The following is a 19,414-nucleotide window of genomic DNA, read 5'->3' as shown; positions in this document are numbered from 1 at the left end:
CTAGACAATTACTACTGCCAAGCTCAAGGAAAAGATCCCACCTTCTTCGTTTCTTCTTGCCCTTGGGGCACTTAACTTCTTCAACGAAGAAATCGAAAGCTAGGACGGAATACAAGACTTAGCCGATTGGAATCCTTATGGACCTTCTACGACTAAACGCTAGGGCATACGGAGAGCATTAGCCTGATGGGGCTTCCCTGCGGGGCTCTTACACAGAAAGTCAAGAACCAATACAAGGATTAGGCCCTGGACTTCGATTAGATAGATTTTCTTTCCTTGCTTACTGGCATTAAGCCCTGAATGAAAGGATTAGGCGATGACTCAAAGGTTGAAGTTTTATGCATTAGGGGTCGTTGGGGAGTTAGCACAGTCTCAAGGCAATTGCTCCTTAGCCGCTAGGAAAAATGCTTCCACAACCGTCTGGGAGGATAGTACGGATATCCCACGAACAGAAGGAGCTGGTATTGAATCTGCAGGTATAGAATAGGCAGCAGGATTCGCAGGAGATATTGAATTAACGGCAAGTAACTGATAAGATAGGAAGAGGTGACTAGAAGGAATATGCCCAGAAGGAGCTGTTGTCTTTCTCTTGGATCGAGTTCTTTCATCCCTTTCTTTAGAGAGTCCTAACCCCTCTCCTTTAAAGTCGAGTAAGAAAATCCATTCGATGGCAGGCCAGAAGTTTCAGTCTCTTTTGTAATATCTTTTTCAATAGGGTAAGCAAGTGAGAGCACGCTAGAGATATCTGGTTCGTGCAAAAAAGCCTGAGTCTTTGAGGCCAGGCCAGACAAAGACAAGTTATCCTTCCTCTCTTTATCAATCGAGTTTTCTCCTACCCTTCTGCTTCACTTCAAAAGAATGACGTAGGTAGACTAGAAGGAAGAGTTTCAGGCTCAAGGCATAGTATAAAAGTAAATTGAAATTACTTCCCTAGGAGTTTAGTTCTAGTTAGCAGATGGGATCTAATGAATTAGAGGAAGGGATGGTGATTAACTGATATAAACTCTTCTCTTCTTTCAAATCGCATCTCGAAATCCATGTATGAATAAGGAAATAACGGATACTGAACTTTGTCGCAAGACTGAGAATGGTTCAAAGCCCGACTTCTCTGAGGAAGGATATTAAGATCTTAAAGAAAGGAATTCATAGAAGTCTGCTTTGCTGCATCTTCGATCTAGCCCTATCGCTTTACTGACACATGTAACTAAGTTATTATATATATCACCAGGCCTGTGAAACTGCCCCAAGATCATCATCTCCGAGCCGAGTCCTTTGTTGACAATTATTATAAATAATTCATATATTACTAATGCTCCTACCGTTAAAAATAGGAAAACCCTCCGGATCGTGCAAGAACTAGAAGGTCTCACAGGGACAACTATCCAAACTCCAGCACTCACCAGGTGAGAAAGAAGACCGGATGAGCTCAGGTCACTGATACTATATCCCTGTCTTCATACTATCTGATCTGATCAGTTAGGTGGAATTTGAGGTCTTTTTCTTATCCCCCCAAAGCGGAATAAAATCTCTTCTTGTTGACCATCCCTCCTGGATGGGCTTGAGGAGGGAAGGTAGTAAACACCTTGCCTCTGCAAGGTACCCAAAAAGCCTATGCTTCTGCTACTCATGTTCTACTACTTATGTTTTGTTTGTTATGCCACTATTTTATGCTGCTACTCTATGGTGGTATTGTCGCCCGCTCCTATCGCATGGTGTTGGTGCTGGAACCTTATCAGCAAGACTTCTTTCAATCAGAACTTTTTATCTTTCTTTTCTATTTTTTTAATATTTGAGCTCATACACGCTCCACTCCAGTGAAGCAATGCAATACTGAATCCCATCCGGAGAGTTCGCTTCGATCCATGTACTCTGTACACTACATATTTTCCTACTTGAAAACCTCTAACCAGATCCTAGGATCTAGTCCAGAGAATCCATCTCTTTCCCCTAAAGCTAGGTAGGTTTCTACATTCTTGATTCCTTCGATCCACGCCACAAGGCAAACTTACTTCTTACTGAATGCCTACTTTTAGCTATCGAGTCACCCTAACGGAGAACTCTAACTGAACTTTACTTTAAAGCTTTCTTCTTTGTACCAATAAGATCCACCTATTGTTTCCTAAAAAAGTGGTTAAGTGCTTTTCTCTAAATAGAGTTGACTGGAAAAAAGAAGATCTTGCCTGAGGGCTTCTTCCTTGACTGATAGCTGTCAGACTAAGATAAGACGGATATCTTCAATAGTTTCATTAGGCTATGATAGTCAAATAAGGCTAACTGTTAACTGAATCTCTCGTGAATCACTCTTAGCACTTACTCCTTCGGTAGTAGATTCGGGATCTAAGAGAGTGGTAGTTCGAGTTCGATCTGAGTCCATAGTCAGATCCAAACCCTGACTCGCCTATTCACTCTTCCTGTTTTCCGGAAAGCGTCTAGTAAGCCTGGAGGTCTTACAGATGCTGTTGATTCTTTTACACGTTATAATTACAAGGGGAAGGTATGAGAACCTCACTCCCTTATAGTGGTTTCAGAGTGAGGCAAAATTCTTCTTGTACTGCAAAACTAGAAAGTGTAATCCGCTGCCGGATCCCGAGCAAGCTAGTAAGAAGAGCTTAGGTAAGTAGGCATACCTATAATAGAATACTTTCCTGTTTTAGCATCTATCTGGTTGAGTAGTATGAATATGACATATGGCTCCAGTTCACTATATATACGATATACGCCGATAAGCTGGCTGACTTCATTGCTTAATTCATGCTTTGCTCTTACTTCATTTCTGGCTTGAAAGCCCAGTTTAATCTTTCCCCCAGCAAAGGCAGGAAACCCACGAAGCAAAGCTTGGACAGCTAACAACCGTTCCTTTCGATCCCATGCAGTCAATGCTAATGGGATCGGGATCGAAAGACTTGTTGGAGTAAGGATTGCTTATCAGTACGGGTTGACTACAAATAGGCATAGGCCGGCTATTTTTAATATATGAATAGGTCGATACGATTTTTCCGGGGTATATGCGGACCCTAAGTCGGCATGGTTTGCTTGTGGATTGCAATATTTGAGGCGGGTGAAATGCAACGCCCAAAGGCTCGGCCTGCAAGGGGATGTTTTCGGGGAATCTACTTCCTTGGGGAAAGAAACCTCAGGTTAAAATTAGACCTTTTTCCGGCTCTTAAAAATGAGGAAAACAACGACCCGCTATGGATTCTAGGAAAAAGACCTGGGAATTGACTCCTACAATCTTAGTCATAAAGGAAGGAATTTTCTTTTTTATCTTTTTTTTTTATTGTCGCGTTTTTTCTCTCCTTGCTGATGTAATTTCCGATTTCGCCTGCATTGCTTTCAAGGGGCTACTCATAAACATCTGGTTCCACCTCATTAAATATTTTCTTTTCTTGAAACGGCTATCTTATAACTGGAGAATTTCAACCTTCACTTCGTATACCGCGGGGATTTTCAAAGCTCGTCTTCCCACTTTATAGTTTATTTTCAAGCTCCAGCTTAGGTATCTTATATAGTGAAAGCTGCGTGATGAATCTCATTGCCGGGCCATCGCCCTTCTTTCTGATACGGAAAGCCTCTCCTTCTGATATAGATATATAAGATCCGCATACGAAAGATTGGAATGACCGGATAACTAAAGCACTACTAAATTGGTGTAAAAAAGGAATGAAATGGGATGACTGATTGATGGATACGTAGTAAGATTCCACCTCTAACGACTTGCCTCTTTCTCTATGGATCGAGCATATGAGGTGCCACTCTACTGCACAGGTTATGAAAGAATAGATCTTCCTCCCGGTGTCTTGCCAGAAGCTCGTTTTCTAACCAAACAATTGAAGCCCATCCCGGAACTGGAAAAAGGACCTAAACTCGTGATAGAAGCCTTCTTTCTCATCGCGCCCTCCTTAGAAGGAGAGATTAGAAAGCGGAAAAACTCGTAAGTAACTTAGTGCAAAAATTCCCCGGGGCGATCCAGTCACCCGGAGTGAAAGTTCGATCCATTAGGTTCTTCGATTTGTTCAGAAAAGAAACGAGAGACAAGAAAACATCTTTGATTACGATTAAAAGGAACAATCTCAAATAGACCAAGATAAAATTTCGGGTCATTTCTTGGTGAACATAATCTGCCATAATCTCTTCGATCCCTTCATTTATATGCCAGAATAAAGAGAGATTTGGTAGGAAAGTGGAAGAGACTTTTTTGTATATGATAAAAAAAGGGAGCAGCAAAGCTGCAGTAATTCTTTGGAAAAGCCCGGTTCTCTTTGTCTTCGAGCTTTCATTCCTCAATCCACTGTTTCGTTCCTTCATATACCCCCCCACCAATAGATAGAAACAAATGGGAATAACCGAACCACGTCTACAAAATGCCAGTACCATGCAGCAGCTTCAAAGCCAACGTGATGCTCCTTGGTCAGATGACCAAGATATTGGCGAATACCACATATGATCAAGAATAGAGTACCTATAATCACATGAAAACCATGAAAGCCAGTTGCTAAGAAAAAGGTAGAACCATAAATACTATCCGAAATAGTGAAGGGTGCTTGATAATATTCCATTCCTTGAAAGCCAGTGAATACTAGAGCCAGTGAAACGGTAGCTACTAAAGCATAAACTGCTCGTTTTTCCTTCCCCGCGAGTATAGCATGATGAGCCCAAGTTACGGCAGCTCCGGATGAAAGGAGAATAGGGGTATTAAGAAAAGGGATTTCCCGAGGATCTAAAACCCCAATCCCTTTTGGGGGCCAAATACCTCCGATCTCTACCGTAGGTGCCAAAGAAGAATGAAAAGAAGCCCAAAAAAAAGCAAAAAGGAACATAACCTCCGATACGATGAACAGAATAAAACCATATCGAGGTCCTAATTGTACGACTTTGGTATGATGTCCTTCCAACGTGGACTCACGTAGAACATCGCGCCACCATACAAACATGGTATATAGGATAAATATGAGGCCCAAACTGAGAAGTGTTGCACCCCCTTGAAATGAGTGCATGTACATCACACCTCCTACGGTGGTTGCCAAAGTTCCGAGTGAACCCGAAATAGGCCATGGACTTGGATCTACCAAATGATAAGAATGCCTCTGAGATTCAATCATAAAAAACGGAGACTCGGTTGTATGTAAACCCCCCCCTTCACCCCCACCCCCTAAAGTGGTAAAGAAGGGCTCTTTGGGTCTAATTTTCTTTCTATCTGACAGGACAAACAAATAGGAAGGGATGGTTCTTTCATTGCATTGATAGAAGTCTAACTAGAAAAAGATCTCTCTATTACTTTGACTTTGAGAAGAGAATCGTTGGTTTAACCGACGAACTACGTGGGAAAATGGATCTTCTTTCTTTGATTTTCAGCAAGCATTTTTGGAAAGTAACAATTCCATTCAGTTCGAGAAAGAATTAACATATAAAAAAAAATAATAATAATGTCTCATTTGGAATTGGAAGCGCTAGCTGGAGAAATTCGTGCATGAAAGAGAGACCCATACAATCCAACCTTCGGGTAGAATCGCAGAAAGATCATTATTAACTGGAATTTCTCCCAGTTACAAAGAAGGCTCTCAGAGCCATGCCATCAGAAACAGACCCAACAAGAGAGTCCGCCGCCCCTTCGGGGGCATCAATCACTTTGAGCGATCTACTTAGACATAGCATTGAATGAATGTCACCGAAATCTCATTTCCAATGAGAATTCACCCGACGGAAATGAGTGTTTTCGGTTACTTTTTGAAATTTAATTTAAATAATGAGATTAAAAAACGATGCTTCCTTGGCCGTGTGGAACATGGATTAGCATTATGTCATTACTACAAGTACAAGTGATCCCCCATCCAGGATTAGAAGAAATGCTATATGAGGACTTCGAGATCAAATAGAATATGTTTCTTTCCATTCCTCGCGAGCCACTTATTTCTCCGAAACAAGAGATCAAAGTGATTTTCCTCCTTTTTCCCAATAAGTCGACAGCCTTACACCATTGGGATACTTCGAATAAACTAGAGTACATATAGGATACACCGGTACTAAAACCTTTTCTCAAGATATCTTCCAAACTGTTGGGGTCCTTGCTCCGGATGTTGTTCCCCCGGTATGAAACCAGTTGGTTCCGTAGTTTTAGAATTCTGCTGATCCCAAGTACTCCATCTCCATCATTGCATATGGGAATATAGAAAGTAAAGAGGAAAAGGCATAACCAGAAGAATTGTGTGAAATAAGTGAACTTATCCAGTTGAGGCATGATTGATTGAGAAAAAATGCTTCCCTCCAGACAGCTTAACTCCGTCAAGCCTGTACGAGTAGTGAAGAAGGAAACGAGAGTTGTGGTTGGTTGTTGACCAAACAAAAGCATGGGAGAAAGTGAGGAGGGGAAGACAGACTACCTTTTTGGCAGGTAGTCTTTAATGAGGGGCTTAAGGAGACTTTTGTCTCCCCTTATTCTCTCCGCCCATTCGCGGAGATTCTCTACACTGGACTCCGTGGAGAGCTCCAGTTCCACCATTATCTGGTGGGCGGCCTCTGAGTTTAGTTCCCTCTGGTCGGGAAACTGAGTGGACAGCGGGCCGACCCCCCTTTCAGATTCTGAACGAATTCGTTCAAGGATGAGGGAGTGAAGCTCCATTCGGAGTGCCGCAACCTCCTCCTGGTTAGGAGCGGGGTGGGCAGCCGGTGCTGGCGCCTGCGGCAGCGCCTCTTGAGCCGACCCCGGGGACGGATTAGCAGGGGTGTTTTGGGGGTTCGGCTGGGCTACTTCTTCGCCTTCCTCATTAGCATTAGGAAAGGGCTCTGCTAAGACGCCTAGATCGAAAGAAGTCCAACCGGAGCCCCTACTGCTACCCCCCATGTAACTTTCACCTCCTACCGAGTTGGATCCGCCGGAGGATCCTGAAGCCTCCATCATTAGAAGAGTTGAGAAAGAATTATAACCTGCTTCGGTAAGAAGACAGGCCCCCTGGAGAACCATAAGAAACCAAGAGAATCGTGAATAAATAACAAGGAGAAGAAAAATAAAGAAAAAGAGGATACCGAACCAGTAAACAAAAAATAGAAGTATCCGATGCTTAAAAAGAAAGACACAGATCTTGATTTCTATATCAAAAGGAAGACCGAGTGGGATCAAAGAAACTAGCGGACTGATCACTAAATAGATACAAATAGGTGCAAATTCTGACATCACCACAGCCCACTTGGTTCTATCGCTCCTTGCTCGCGGAGCGGCATACCGAAAAAAAAGCCCTTATTCGGATTCGAACCGATGACTGAAGCACTCTTTCTTTAAGGGCCGCGTGACTCTTTTTTTTGAAGATCGACAGAACTTTTCTTTATATACAAAATTTTTCGGTCCACAAGGCATGCAAGCGAGGCCTATGTGGAAGAAAGAAAGAAAACTGCAGGCACTCTACAACAACAAGAGAAAGGCCAGTCGCGGAACCCCAACCCAATCCCACCGGAGAACCCATGCATTCAATTAGAAAAAACCTTTCTGCTTTGCTACTCCAATCACTTCCCACTACCAAAAGGAAACTAGTGGTAGAAGGTGACTTGTTCATTTATGAAATTAGAACCTTGCTTTAGGGGACGAGTGAGGAGTAGAGTAGGGGGGAAGTCCTAACCCTAACCGAGAGAGGATCCACGGTGGCTACAGGAAAGCAGAGCCAGCGCGAGGGCGGAACAAGACTGCAGATCTTTCTTTGTTTATAAAAGACCTTGGAACGTTTAACACCAAACAAATATCAAAGCAGAGTGGCAGCAGTGATCAACTCGCTTATGGCATTCGAGCGGAGTGCCTTCTTACTTTGCGAACATGCCATATTCATAGCCATAGACCGATGGAGCAAGAAGAATTCCCTTAAGTTAAGAGATCTCCGGACAGCTTACTTACAACTTTAAGAGATTCCCAGCAACATATCAGGATCTAGCTTTTAAGATAGAAGATGCATCATAAGATAATGAGCTAATCAAACGAGCGATTAAGCTGAAACAGCAAGGAGACTGATAGCGAAGGTAGGAATAGCTCGACTTGCAAAGGCAAAGGATATGGTTTTAAGCGAGTCAATAACGGGCATATAAGATCCGGGGATAGGGATACTTTTAAGGATCTTTTCTATCAGCTGAAGTCAAAAATAAGGATATAGCCGCTGCTAGGAATTAGATTCATCACCTCCTATGCCAGGAAAGCAGTCAGGGGAAGTTCGATCTAAGAAAGGACAGGCAGGCTCAAGTGCTGAGTCGGGCATGGTTCCCGTCCGGTTCTAGCCAGCGAAGTGAGCCGGTCTTCCTCCTTTACTACCTAAAAGTGAGAGGATAAGGAATGCTACTCTAATGGAGCGGAGAACTATCTTCGTTAGAAGCAGCTAAGCGGAGTCTTGAAATAGATCCGGGTTCACCATTTTAAATGGTATGTATTATGTATGGCTGCCCAGAAAGAAGTATCATCGGCGTTAGGGTCGGAGAATGCCGGGTTTGAAGGACCGACGGAGCGCTAACTAGGAAGTCTTTACCGAGGGGCGTAGCGGAACACTAACCCAATCTCGAATAGATAGAACGAAAAAAAAAGTACAAGCAACTACATCAACAATTACATTGCCTGACGTGAACTCTAGTCGCTCTCGCTCCGCTCATATATTCATTTGTATATGTCAATAAATAAATGTATACAAGGCTGCTTCCCGTATTACCTGCCAGGGCAGGGATCCTTTGTATGATTTCATGTGAGGAGCCACCTTTGACGGGCTTTGAATTTGGATAGATCCTGCGGGACTTCTTGCTATTTTTTTTACAGTAGCAGGACTAACTGCTTCCTCTGCTTCTTAATGATAGACCGGAGAACGCAAGTTGTGGTACCTCGAAAAGAGATTCATCCCGCTCTATCACGCTCTAACCTCTAAGCCAGTAATGAGTCAGCCAATGAGCTAGGTAAATAAATAATAAAGGATACCCATTACCTATCTCCGACAAGCATAAAGTTTCAATCGAGATTCTGATGATCACCTTTGGTGAAAGAAAGAGAGGTCCTGCTACTCAATGCAACCAATGCTGTCACTAGGAACAGTTTGTAGAAAAGAAGTTATCCTAGATCTGGGATCGATCCGCCCATTCACTCTTATTCTTACTATCTTATCCGGAAAGAGACTAGCATCGGCAAGTTGCTATTACACATAGACAACATAAGGAATCCACATGACGACTGCTTTCCCCAGGCATAGAAGAAAGAAAGCAATGTGTCAAGTGGACTCGGCTTGAAGCTTCTCTCTGTCAAAAGGAACTTGCTTGACTGGCCGATTCTGCGCAAAACAGATATTCTTGGTCTATTTGTCCAATCATTCCCTTTGAGAAAGTGCCACAGCTAACGAGGACAGGAAGCCGGATCCAATACCAAACGAGGGAACACGAGAGGAAGGTCTCAAATCACAAGAGTATTCTCGAACAATCACAGCAAGAAAGTTCCGAGTCGGCAAGAGATCGATCACAGACCAGGACCCGCTAACCGCTAAGGGCTAAGGTAAGGCTAAGACGGTCGCAATGTTCATTTTTTAGCTGTAATACTGACTGGTTCGGCTGCTAAGCGTAACTTCCTAGGGATCTGATTAGACTTTCTTACCTATGTATGACCCGAGGAGGAAAAGAAAACCTAGTCCACTCACTGAGTCCCCTCGTTTTTCTTTTTGATTACCTAGAGTCAAGGCTCTTGGGCAAACCTACATCACAGTGCATTAAGGTCATTCACGCACTTCCGGTCCTGCCCGCCGCCGTGCACGAAGTCCTGCCAGTAAAGCTCCCCCTTTCAACTATTCATTGAAAAAACCTCTTTGGCGATATCCTATTCTAAAGAAGAAGATCCCGTCTTGCTTTCTGCTTTCAAAGCTTTCACTAGGTCTTGGAGTCGGCATAAAGAGGTCTTTTCTCTTTCCAGGAAGCGAGTGACTCCCGGTCTTCTTTAGGGGAATCCAGTGAAAGAAGAGTCAAAGGACTAAGATCAGTCTATTGCTACTTTCGGTGATAAAGAAAGAGTTATTGGCTTTCTTCCCCTTCGAACTTCACTATCTGGCATCACAGCCTATTCCGACAACGTGCCAAGCTCTCAAGGAATCGCCTTTCTTTTCTCTAGCCTTTCGGCTTCCGCTCCTACTTCGTAAGGAAGTTTAGTCCCTTCTTCCTTTGCTACTTGCTAGCTCTTTCTGTTCTTCGGTTTACCTTGTGACTACGGTGGTAATGCTTGCTTGATTAAGAAGAAACTCCGATTCCTATAAGTCCTCCTGCCCACTCTTCAATCTTGTCTTTAAAAATAATAGGAAAACAACCCAACCTCTTTTTCTTTTTGAAAGAATAGACTGTTTTTTACAATGATTAGAAGACGATTTTGATTTGATTGCGGAGTGAACAGACGATTGGGATTTGATAGCAGCCGATTTGATTGACTCAAAAGTCCTCCTCCGCGTCTGGTGGTATCGTATATAAAGATCACTGCTTCTTTTAGGGCGGATTCGTTCACATCGGATTTTCTGTCCGTGGGTGCTATCTTCTACTTTTGATTTTACTCTAGGGTTCTGGCTTTAATTTAATCGGCCTAAGGTTTTTATTCCATGTCTTCATGTCTTAAGCCTAGCGCTTAGTCCCTTGTTGTCGGAATAACCGCTTTGAAAAGCCTCCCTTTTCTTCGTTAAATTGCGAGTTGGAAAGCTTTTTGGGTTCTATAGCCTAACTGGAAGCGCCCAAGATCTTGTGGGCTTAGCACGCCCCTGTGACGATCGATCTTCAAGCATTGGAAAAAGAAAAAAAATGGAGGGATCGTCCCCTTTTCTGGATGCGGGAAGGGCTTTCGTACCAAACCTGTGGCTGAATGGTGAAAGCATTCCTTGTTCTCACCGCAGCACCATATCTTGACCCTTTTCTCTTATGTTGTGACTGTCACGGTCCGGACTGGCTTGAGAGTGACTTCCTACAACTTTCAGTGATGGAGTGAACTGCAGCTAGCCAGACTGACTGATAGCATTCCGGGAAGGAAAGGGAGACTTAGCATCCGATTCTCGCAATAGACTCTTTCTGGGAGGTGTGCAAGAAGAGGCATCTCAGTTCGGAAAGCTAGAGATTCACCAAGGATTGAAAGCCAGTCTAGGAAAAGAGAACTCTTCAAATCCAGTCAGGGAATTCCAGCATTCCCGACGGAAAGAGGTCTTGGAGTGATCCGACCCGAACAGTGAACTCAATAGATCAGTCAGTGAGTTCAGGGAAGACATGCTAAAAGTAACACCTTCCCATGCCATTCAATGCAGTTGAGAAAGCAGAGTTCATAGGCTAGCTGGCTCACTTCCCGCCGGATCGATGGCAGAGAATAGTTACTTCACCATTAGATTAGAAGAAGCAGTTGCCTTCACTCAGAGGTAATGCTAGTGAGACTGTCCTGGAAAGAGATTGGATAGCATTCACTGTCCGGAAAAGGCTGGCTAGCCACTTCCCTTATTCAGAGTGGGACCCCTATGTCGAGTGGTTGAGTTTTTCTCCTTCATCTCGTCTTCAGCTACCACGCTTGGACTTTGCTTTGTCGGAAATTCCTTCTTTGATAAGTGCCTGCCTTTCATCACTGGACGCGGGAACTTCTTATCTATTTCCTTCCACCTTCCATGGGATCTCAGTGCGGATTTCATTGTATTCCTCCGTATTCAGCATTCGCCGGTGTCACAAAAAGCAAAAGCATATCAATTCGTTGAGGCAACTAGTCTTGGTAAGGTTTTCCACTGAATGAGAAAGGCCCCTAGGTAGATAGAACGTTTGTATGACCATTTCCAGATGTTTTAAGGCATGTTTGCCGGCTTTCCTATTAATGACTTGCTTACCGTAACCACAAAGAAAGAACGGTTCTATCTATTTCTCCATAAGGGCTGGAGCGCCTTTCGAACGGTATAAGTTACGACTTCGCTTCCGAAAAGATGGATTTGACTCTGATTCACCAGCATCCACTACCGGAAGGAATTGCCTTACTTACCGCCTGCTCTTATTCCTGCCCGGAAACAAGAACTTTCTTTCTTTCATGCCCTTTACCTTAAGCCTGACAAAGATAGAATGTTTTACTTTCCCTACCGCTTTCATAACTAATAAGGCGTAAAAGAAAGGAATCTCGGTATTAGTTCTGACTTCCGCTCGCAAAACCCTTAGGAAAAAAAATGCATGAATGAGAATTGGCAATGAAACTTCAGAAGCTTATGTAATTGGAAAGCTTACTTTTTTCTCCAATTTGATCAGAAGGCTCCTTTGACCCGGCTAGTTGGCGCCAAACATGTCTTCTCCTTTGACTTAAAGTCCGCCACCGATAGATGGCCGTTGACTTTTATGTTTGAGGTAGTTCAGGCTTGTTTTGGCCGAGAGTTTGCTTCCAGTGCAGTGAATTCTACACTGGCGTGTTGTGTCTTTGAGGTGCCATTCGTTAAGAAGAAGCACTCTCAAGTGACATTTACAGCAGGGAAACCCCTCGGATATCTGTCGTCTTGGCCCTTGTTCGCTTTGTCAAATCATCTTTTGATTTGGCACTGCGCGCAGGAGGCGTACCCAGGTCGTTATTTCGATCGTTATGGGGTACTCGGTGATGATGTGGTCATTGCCGACACAGAAGTAGCTAGGTTGGCTCAGCACTATCTGTCCAAATTAGGTGGAAAGATTGTCTCTTTCTCTCTCGGCGGCTTTTACTCATGGCTATAGCCAGTTGCTAAGACGATTCCAATTCAAGCATTTTCATTCAACGGTCTATCAATGCTGCCTTCTTTTTTTGTTCAAAATTCCTTTCTTTCTACTATTACAAATGAAGAATTTTCAGGAAGTCAATTCCTTCCGACCTACTTTTGAATACTTAATATAACTAGCTCTTGATATGATAAGGAAAGGTATTTCCAGAGCTAATGGAAGGTTTGGAACCCTAGTAGCAGAATGGAATCCGTTTTCCGGGCTGCCTTCCATGCCAACACGAGTAGCCATAAATCCGATTCGGGGAGCATATAAATAGTTCCACGCAATGACATTTGAGGAATCCAGGGACAACTACTTTACTTCTATTGGCTCTAAGCCTAGTTCTTCCAAGCAAGAGAGGTAGGCGCGGAAGGTCTTTCAATTCAAAGCAGTCGATTGAAGCGGTAAAGGTAGGCCAGGAAGGATTAGAACTGCTTGATGGCATCTCGCTGCTAAGAGCGAGGAAGTATGAGCCTATAAGAGAGCACAGGATCTTTAAACAAAACAAACCCCAGAGGTTTGGGAGACGTCGAGGCGAATAAAAGGGGAATGAGGATGGTATAGAATCAATTCTTTTAGTAGCCCCTGAGCCAAGTAGTTGATGCGCTAAGGCAGCTAGAGAACTAGGAGCAGGCGCTGCTATCGGCTTAGACAAGAGTCTTTCTGCGGTTGTAGTGAGCAAGGAGAAAGGTTAAATAAAAAGGTCTTCGCCCTAAGGGATGGATGCGGTGTACCGGTACTTTAACTATATATGATATGGGCTACCTCGCGTATTGATGAAGCATTGAGTATTGAGGGATCCTCGGGGGAAAGCAAGGTTTAAGCATTCCATTCCCCCGGGAGGGGTAGAAGAATTCCAATCTGTCTAGCCTCGGATACGCCAAGACCAGCCCCAGGTGCGACCCGAGACTTTGTCAATGAAGAAGGAGCCGTTAATGAATTGCCTGAAGCAAGGGGTGACTCCTTCAAGCCTTCGCTCTTAAACATTCTTCCATAACACTTATTCGCGCCTATGAAGGAGGAAAATCAAATTGACCTTATTCAACAACATAAAGATAGAAGCATAACTTCGAACGAACTATATACGGGAGCCAAGGACTCTTTAAGAGCAGCTATCGGGGAAGGACTGGAAAACCTACTTAGTAATGCAAATATCCACATCCCCAACAACCTCGCTTTACCCGACTTCACAGAAGAAGTTCTCATAAGAACAGGAAGTCAAAAGAATATGCAAGGGCTGTTGGGAGTACTAGAAAGCATAGAGACAGACCCTATTAACCAATATGTATTACGCGCGATTGACGTCACCCAGGGACCCCATAGCCCCCTTCTGTGAAACATTATTTATTTCAGCCAAAGAAGTGGTTTTACTCAAAAGCCGAGTAAAGCTCTGCAGCATCAGCCGACGAAACAACGGCTCAGGTTTATCCCTCCTAGCCAACGGATTCAGTTTATCCTGAACCAACAGATCTCATTTCTCTCGAATCACCAACAAGCACCTGTTTATCCCGGACGAATCGAATAATCATTCCATTCTCCACCCCTTTCGAATGAAAAAGTGTGAATCTTACCGGATCAATTTCCAGCACTAATTTAACCAACTCCACCCATCTAGCCCATAGAACCAGAGGTCATGCCCGAGGATCTTGTTTTGGACACTCAACCGGAGTTGGATGTCCCTGATCTATCTGCTCTCTTCTTTGAAGAGGAAGTTCATCTGGATAATTCTGTCGAGTCAGAGTCAGGTTCAGCCGAGGCTGCCTCGCTTGAGAAAATCGAAGAACATCAGAAGGGGTTGCCATTTATTAATTGGGAAGGGAATCAGTCTAAATCCCGGAAGAAAGTATACAAGAGGAATACCGGGTACCGCCACAGGAGGCAGAGTTGTCAGATGAAGATAAGGATGAGTTTGAGATCTATAGTCTTTTTATGCTGGTTCGTTGCGTCTCTCAACTCTAGGGGTCCTGCTCCTCTAAGCGGGGACAATTCAAGAAGAATGAAGAGAGAGATTAGGTTCATATAGATACATTCACATGGAATCGGGAACTAGTAGACCTATTCTCCAACAATAGGAAAGGTCGAAGATCGCTCTTCTTTCTAGATTCGATAGTAGTCAGTCACTCGTCGCCACATTATCCGTCTTGACCACGAATCGTGACCCGCCTCCACGTTCTCAAGTAGTGCACTCTTGCTTTCATCTCCTTCTCTTGGACCACGCCTCTCGGTCTCATTGAGCTTTCGGCTCTCATATGCTACTGGGTTACCTTATTGTACTAGCACACCGCCTATGGCATAGTCTGACGCATCCGTGTGTACTTCAAATGGCTTAGTGTGATCTGGCAACTGCAATACGGGGTCATCAATCACTGCCTGCTTTAGGTCCTCAAAAGCTCTTTGACACTCTTCCGATCAGTGCAGTGCCATGATCGGTCCGTACGTCCTTCTTTAGGAGATTTTTGAGTTGAGCAGCCCTCTTCGAGTAACTTACGATGAATCTTCGGTAATAGTTCACGAGCCCTAAAAACGATTTTAGCTCACTCACCTTGGTGGGTGCTTGCCACTCCTCGATGGCTCTGATACCCATCCAATGCCCTAGGAATAGGATCTCCGTCTGTTCAAAGGAGCATTTCTCTTTCTTTATTTACATAGAGGTGATTCTTCCTTAATACCTTAAAAACGGTCCGGAGGTGGCTAACGTGGTCGTTTAACGAATAGCTATAGCCCACGATTAAAGTATACCACCAGTCGTCTAAGTACGGGTGGAATAGCTCATTGTGGAGGGTGCAGAACGTGGCAGGGGCATTGGTGAGTCCAAAAGAAAAGGCATAACCAGATCAAACGCCCGGTTGGTTGCTTGCTTTTCACACGGGTCGTCTTTGGCTCGTCTCCTTCCGCGATACGCACCTGGTAGTAGCCCGACTGTAGATCCAACTTCGAGAAGTATCTCGCGCTTCTTCTGGAATAAAACAGGGGCTCCCCAACCTTTTCCCCAGCAATATAGGGAAAAACAGCCTTGGAGGCTGGAATATAAATATAAATTCTAAATAGGCCTCAATGAGTTCCTGAAATTCTTTCCTGAGCTCAATCAATCCCCTTAACTAATAGATGCTAGTTGGGGGGCCATCTGCTAAACCTAGCCCCAGTCTAAATAGTTGGGGGTTTGGCTCCAGGCTCCAACTCGATCTTGTGGTAGACTGCCCTCCTAGGGGGCACTCGGCAACTCACTCGTGGGGCATGATATTCCATAATTTCTCAAGTACTTGCTGCACTTCCTGAGAAAGAAGTCGTCTTGGTATTGGATCCGCTCTTCTGTTAGCATGAACATGAATTAGATTCTATTCATCTTCTTTATTCTTAAGAGAACCCCCCACCCGAACCATTCTTAAGACCACCAAGCCCTCTCGAATGAGTTCTACTATAGAAGCTTTCAACGTACACCCGGGGACAAATCTTTCACTCACTGAGAAGTGAAAACCTGTGACTAGATCGTCCTGAAGACGGATGCGACGGGAAGAAGTGGCATTTGAAAGTGTTGCTGACTTAACATTTAGGTTTCGGCATAACAAAGCTTGCACTGTCTTTTCGCACTTAGGCGCACAGCGTGCCATTGGTAATGATTCTACTACGGTGCCACAAATTCGCAAGCTGATCCTAAGTAATCGTTGTTGTTCATTGGATTCCGGAGGAACTACTTCGTTAGGATTGGGGAATTGCTGCGATTCTTCCTGAATAGCCTGGATTCTCCCGTCGAGAGTCACTTTGAAAGTCTTACCTAAACTCTTCCGACTGAATATGATAAAGCCTATAAAACAACGAGCTACTATCATTTCTTCATTATAGATTGAGATCTTCTTCGAACTTAATGCACAAATAGATAGAATAGCAGCAAATAACATCTTTCTAGCCTGCATATTCGTGGAACTCAATCTCATTTAGAAAGCTTATCTCTATCTTTCAGCAACTGAACGGGAAGTGGTTTAGGAAAGGACTTTAGAATCGGATGCGCTCGCCCAGCGAGAAAGGCCCTGACCCTGCCAACCAAGAAAAAAGAAAGAAGAAAACGAAAGGAGAAGAGAACTTCGTATTTTTTTTGTAATTCTCTAGGAGTCATGTTTAACCTTGAATGCTATTTAATAAATTCTACAGCAATAGTCCCTCGGACTCGGAAAGTAATAACGAAAATGGCTAACCCAATAGCAGATTCCGCAGCTGCCACCGTTGGAACCAATGAAGCAAATGATTGACCCATCATATCATCCGAAGAAACGGAAAATACCAAAAAGTTCAAATTCACAGCTAATAACATTGATTCAATTGGCATTGACATAATAGGAATATTTCGTCTATTAAGGAGGATTCCCCGAATACCTAAAATAGAGATGATCATAGAAAATGTGAAATATTTGATAGGATCCATTTCGGGAACGTGGAATGTAAGAGAAATTCAAATGTTATAACTCCAGTACGTCAGGAACGCTATGTCATTTACAACCCCGGCGTATTTCGGATGCTTGAAGGCCCCGCTGACCCGAAGTGATTTAGAAAGATTCTTCTTTATTGATGGTGATCGGTCATGGTATCCATAGCGTTACTTCTTTTTCGGCCAATTCTAAGAAAGAGAAATCCCGAAAAATCCGTCAATAAATGACGAACCCCATTATACAGATGATAGGACAGGGCTAAGGCAGTAATCTCGACGGAGATTAGGATGAGCTTTGATGAAAAAAAGAAGAATTGGTAGAAATTCTCATAGGTGAAGCAAATCAAACCTATTTTCAGACAAAGAAGATAAAAAACAAAACTATAGTGGCTAGGAAAGCCCCGGAGATATCTATGGGAAATTGGAAACGTCGAAGTAAGCTGTGGCTTATAAATAGGAAGATGAGGAGATAACGGGCGAAGGATATTCATGATATTAGGTTTAGGTTGGATTTAGGTTCATTCGCTCTGCTCGCGGAGCGGCATACCGAAAAAAAGCCTTATCGGTCAGTTACTCCACCCACGGACCCTCTCTCCTTCCCTTAAAGAGAGATCATCGTTCTAAAAGGAGAGCAGAGTTTCGTATTGCTGATATTATTCGTCCATATGGAACACTCTGTCGAGTGCCCCGTTCCCTTATCTGAGTGACGTACGCGTGATAGGTGCGTTCACTCAAAAGCTCCCCTTGCGGAGAATGGATAAGTCCCCGAATCTCCCTATATCGGGCAAGAATGGAATTGGGACGAAATCCATCATCCACCAATGCCGCCTCCACATCTCGTTCCACTATGACTTGGGCGTCGATAATGGACACCATTCGTTGTAGGTCCTCATTCCCACCCAAATTAAGGAGTAGGTATCGGTTATAAAGGAGGCTCCTTCGGGTGTCATCCGAGATAAGAGGCTGGGCCAATTGGGGGATAACAACCGGTTGTGGTACCGGTTGAGGTACCGGCGGAGCTTCTGGGGGAGTAACCGGTTCTTCCGGCAATTGCACCGGACTAGGCGGGGGCAAGAATGCGTTTCTTCCATCGCAATAGGCGATTTTAGGATTTTGAACGCCTAAGGCAATACTCCCGCACACAACTAAAATAAAAAAAAAAAGAGCAGTCGCAGTCTTAGTCTCCAAGGAGTTCGAAGGAAAACACTCTTTTTGCTCTTTTTTCACTTGTGAACAGACAATTATGGAAAGGAACAGAAAAGCGACCCAGAAGGATAGATCCTTGTCCAAGAAGAATTGACCCTTGTCCAAGAAGAATTGACTTCTTTCTGGAAGAAAATCAAAAGGAAGCAGGATGGGTGACAACTCCATGAAGAAGTATGTGGAAAACATTTTTTGGCTTTTACAGTATCTATAGAATAAGCACTGTGAACTATCTGCTTCAAAAAGATAGTAGTAAGAATGAGACTTCAGATTAGAATACAAATAAGATCAAAAAAAAGGACCATCATTAGGGCAAAGAAGCCGAAGAGAGAGAAAAAGGGAAGAGAGTTCAAGAAGAGAGGCTTTCCCATTTCTCTATATGATATGCTTAGCCAGGTTTCTTTTCTCTTCTTGTCTTGTCCCTAAGGAAACTCCATCCTAAATGAGTGAGAATATCTTTCTCTCATTTCAATCTTTCTTTACTGTAAATCTCTTTTTTCGTATGACAGATTTCCCTTAAAGACTAGTAGTTAGTAGTTAGACTAGAAAGCTAATTGTTAAGCAAGTCATGTCATGGATCACAGCCTTAATCTGAACTTGATCTCAAAGACCAAGGTTGCCATTTGATCATGATACTAGTGTATCGCCCTTAGAATCTCTTAATAGAATTTCGAGTGATTCTCTTTTATGCAATTTAGTTGATAGAGCTAAGCCCACCTTTCCTAATCATGTCAATTACCCTTACTACTTACTAATGGTCTGCTCCTAAGAATAGATTTGAAAACTGGTATTTGCGTAAGATAAGATCAAAGGCTATTCCAGAAGAGCCGACTAAGAAAGCGGTGGGCCCAATGTGCTCCTCAGTAGCGTCCCACGGGGTCTACTTGACCTGGGTCCGAGGAGCGAAGTTACTCGACTAAGAAAGGACGAGGAGCCGGCAACCTTTGACCGTCTACGGTAGCTCAGATGGAGTAGTGATTGAATCCCTTCTAGAATCCGAAAGAGAGGGAGATGCTTACTAGATAGATGAAGATAGGAGAGCATATGCTTAACACATGCGATTCGAAACATCTGAGAGTC

The 19,414-nt window shown here is 43.6% G+C and overlaps 6 protein-coding genes across 6 annotated transcripts; all 6 read right to left on the bottom strand.

Annotated features, from left to right (window-relative positions):
* Nucleotides 1-3,987: 3,987 nt before the first annotated feature.
* sdh4 (succinate dehydrogenase subunit 4) lies at nucleotides 3,988-4,374 on the bottom strand. The gene is given in 1 exon segment: nucleotides 3,988-4,374. A coding segment is annotated over 1 exon segment (387 nt).
* On the bottom strand, nucleotides 4,302-5,099 carry cox3 (cytochrome c oxidase subunit 3). Its single transcript has one exon. The coding sequence runs from the start codon at nucleotides 5,097-5,099 to the stop codon at nucleotides 4,302-4,304; it is 798 nt and encodes a 265-aa protein (YP_009709924.1).
* Nucleotides 5,100-5,749: 650 nt separating this feature from the next.
* Nucleotides 5,750-6,235, bottom strand: atp8 (ATPase subunit 8). Its single transcript has one exon. It carries the CDS (start codon nucleotides 6,233-6,235, stop codon nucleotides 5,750-5,752), a length of 486 nt encoding a protein of 161 aa, YP_009709923.1.
* A 9,811-nt stretch (nucleotides 6,236-16,046) lies between these two features.
* Nucleotides 16,047-16,643, bottom strand: atp4 (ATPase subunit 4). Its single transcript has one exon. It carries the CDS (start codon nucleotides 16,641-16,643, stop codon nucleotides 16,047-16,049), a length of 597 nt encoding a protein of 198 aa, YP_009709922.1.
* A 194-nt stretch (nucleotides 16,644-16,837) lies between these two features.
* Nucleotides 16,838-17,128, bottom strand: nad4L (NADH dehydrogenase subunit 4L). Its single transcript has one exon. The coding sequence runs from the start codon at nucleotides 17,126-17,128 to the stop codon at nucleotides 16,838-16,840; it is 291 nt and encodes a 96-aa protein (YP_009709921.1).
* A 137-nt stretch (nucleotides 17,129-17,265) lies between these two features.
* Nucleotides 17,266-17,622, bottom strand: sdh3 (succinate dehydrogenase subunit 3). Its single transcript has one exon. The coding sequence runs from the start codon at nucleotides 17,620-17,622 to the stop codon at nucleotides 17,266-17,268; it is 357 nt and encodes a 118-aa protein (YP_009709920.1).
* Between the last annotated feature and the right edge of the window lie 1,792 nt (nucleotides 17,623-19,414).

Source organism: Manihot esculenta, mitochondrion (assembly GCF_001659605.2).
Source record: "Manihot esculenta mitochondrion, complete genome".
In the NCBI taxonomy this organism is placed as follows: Eukaryota; Viridiplantae; Streptophyta; class Magnoliopsida; order Malpighiales; family Euphorbiaceae; genus Manihot; species Manihot esculenta.
This window is presented reverse-complemented; position numbering and strand designations above follow the sequence as displayed.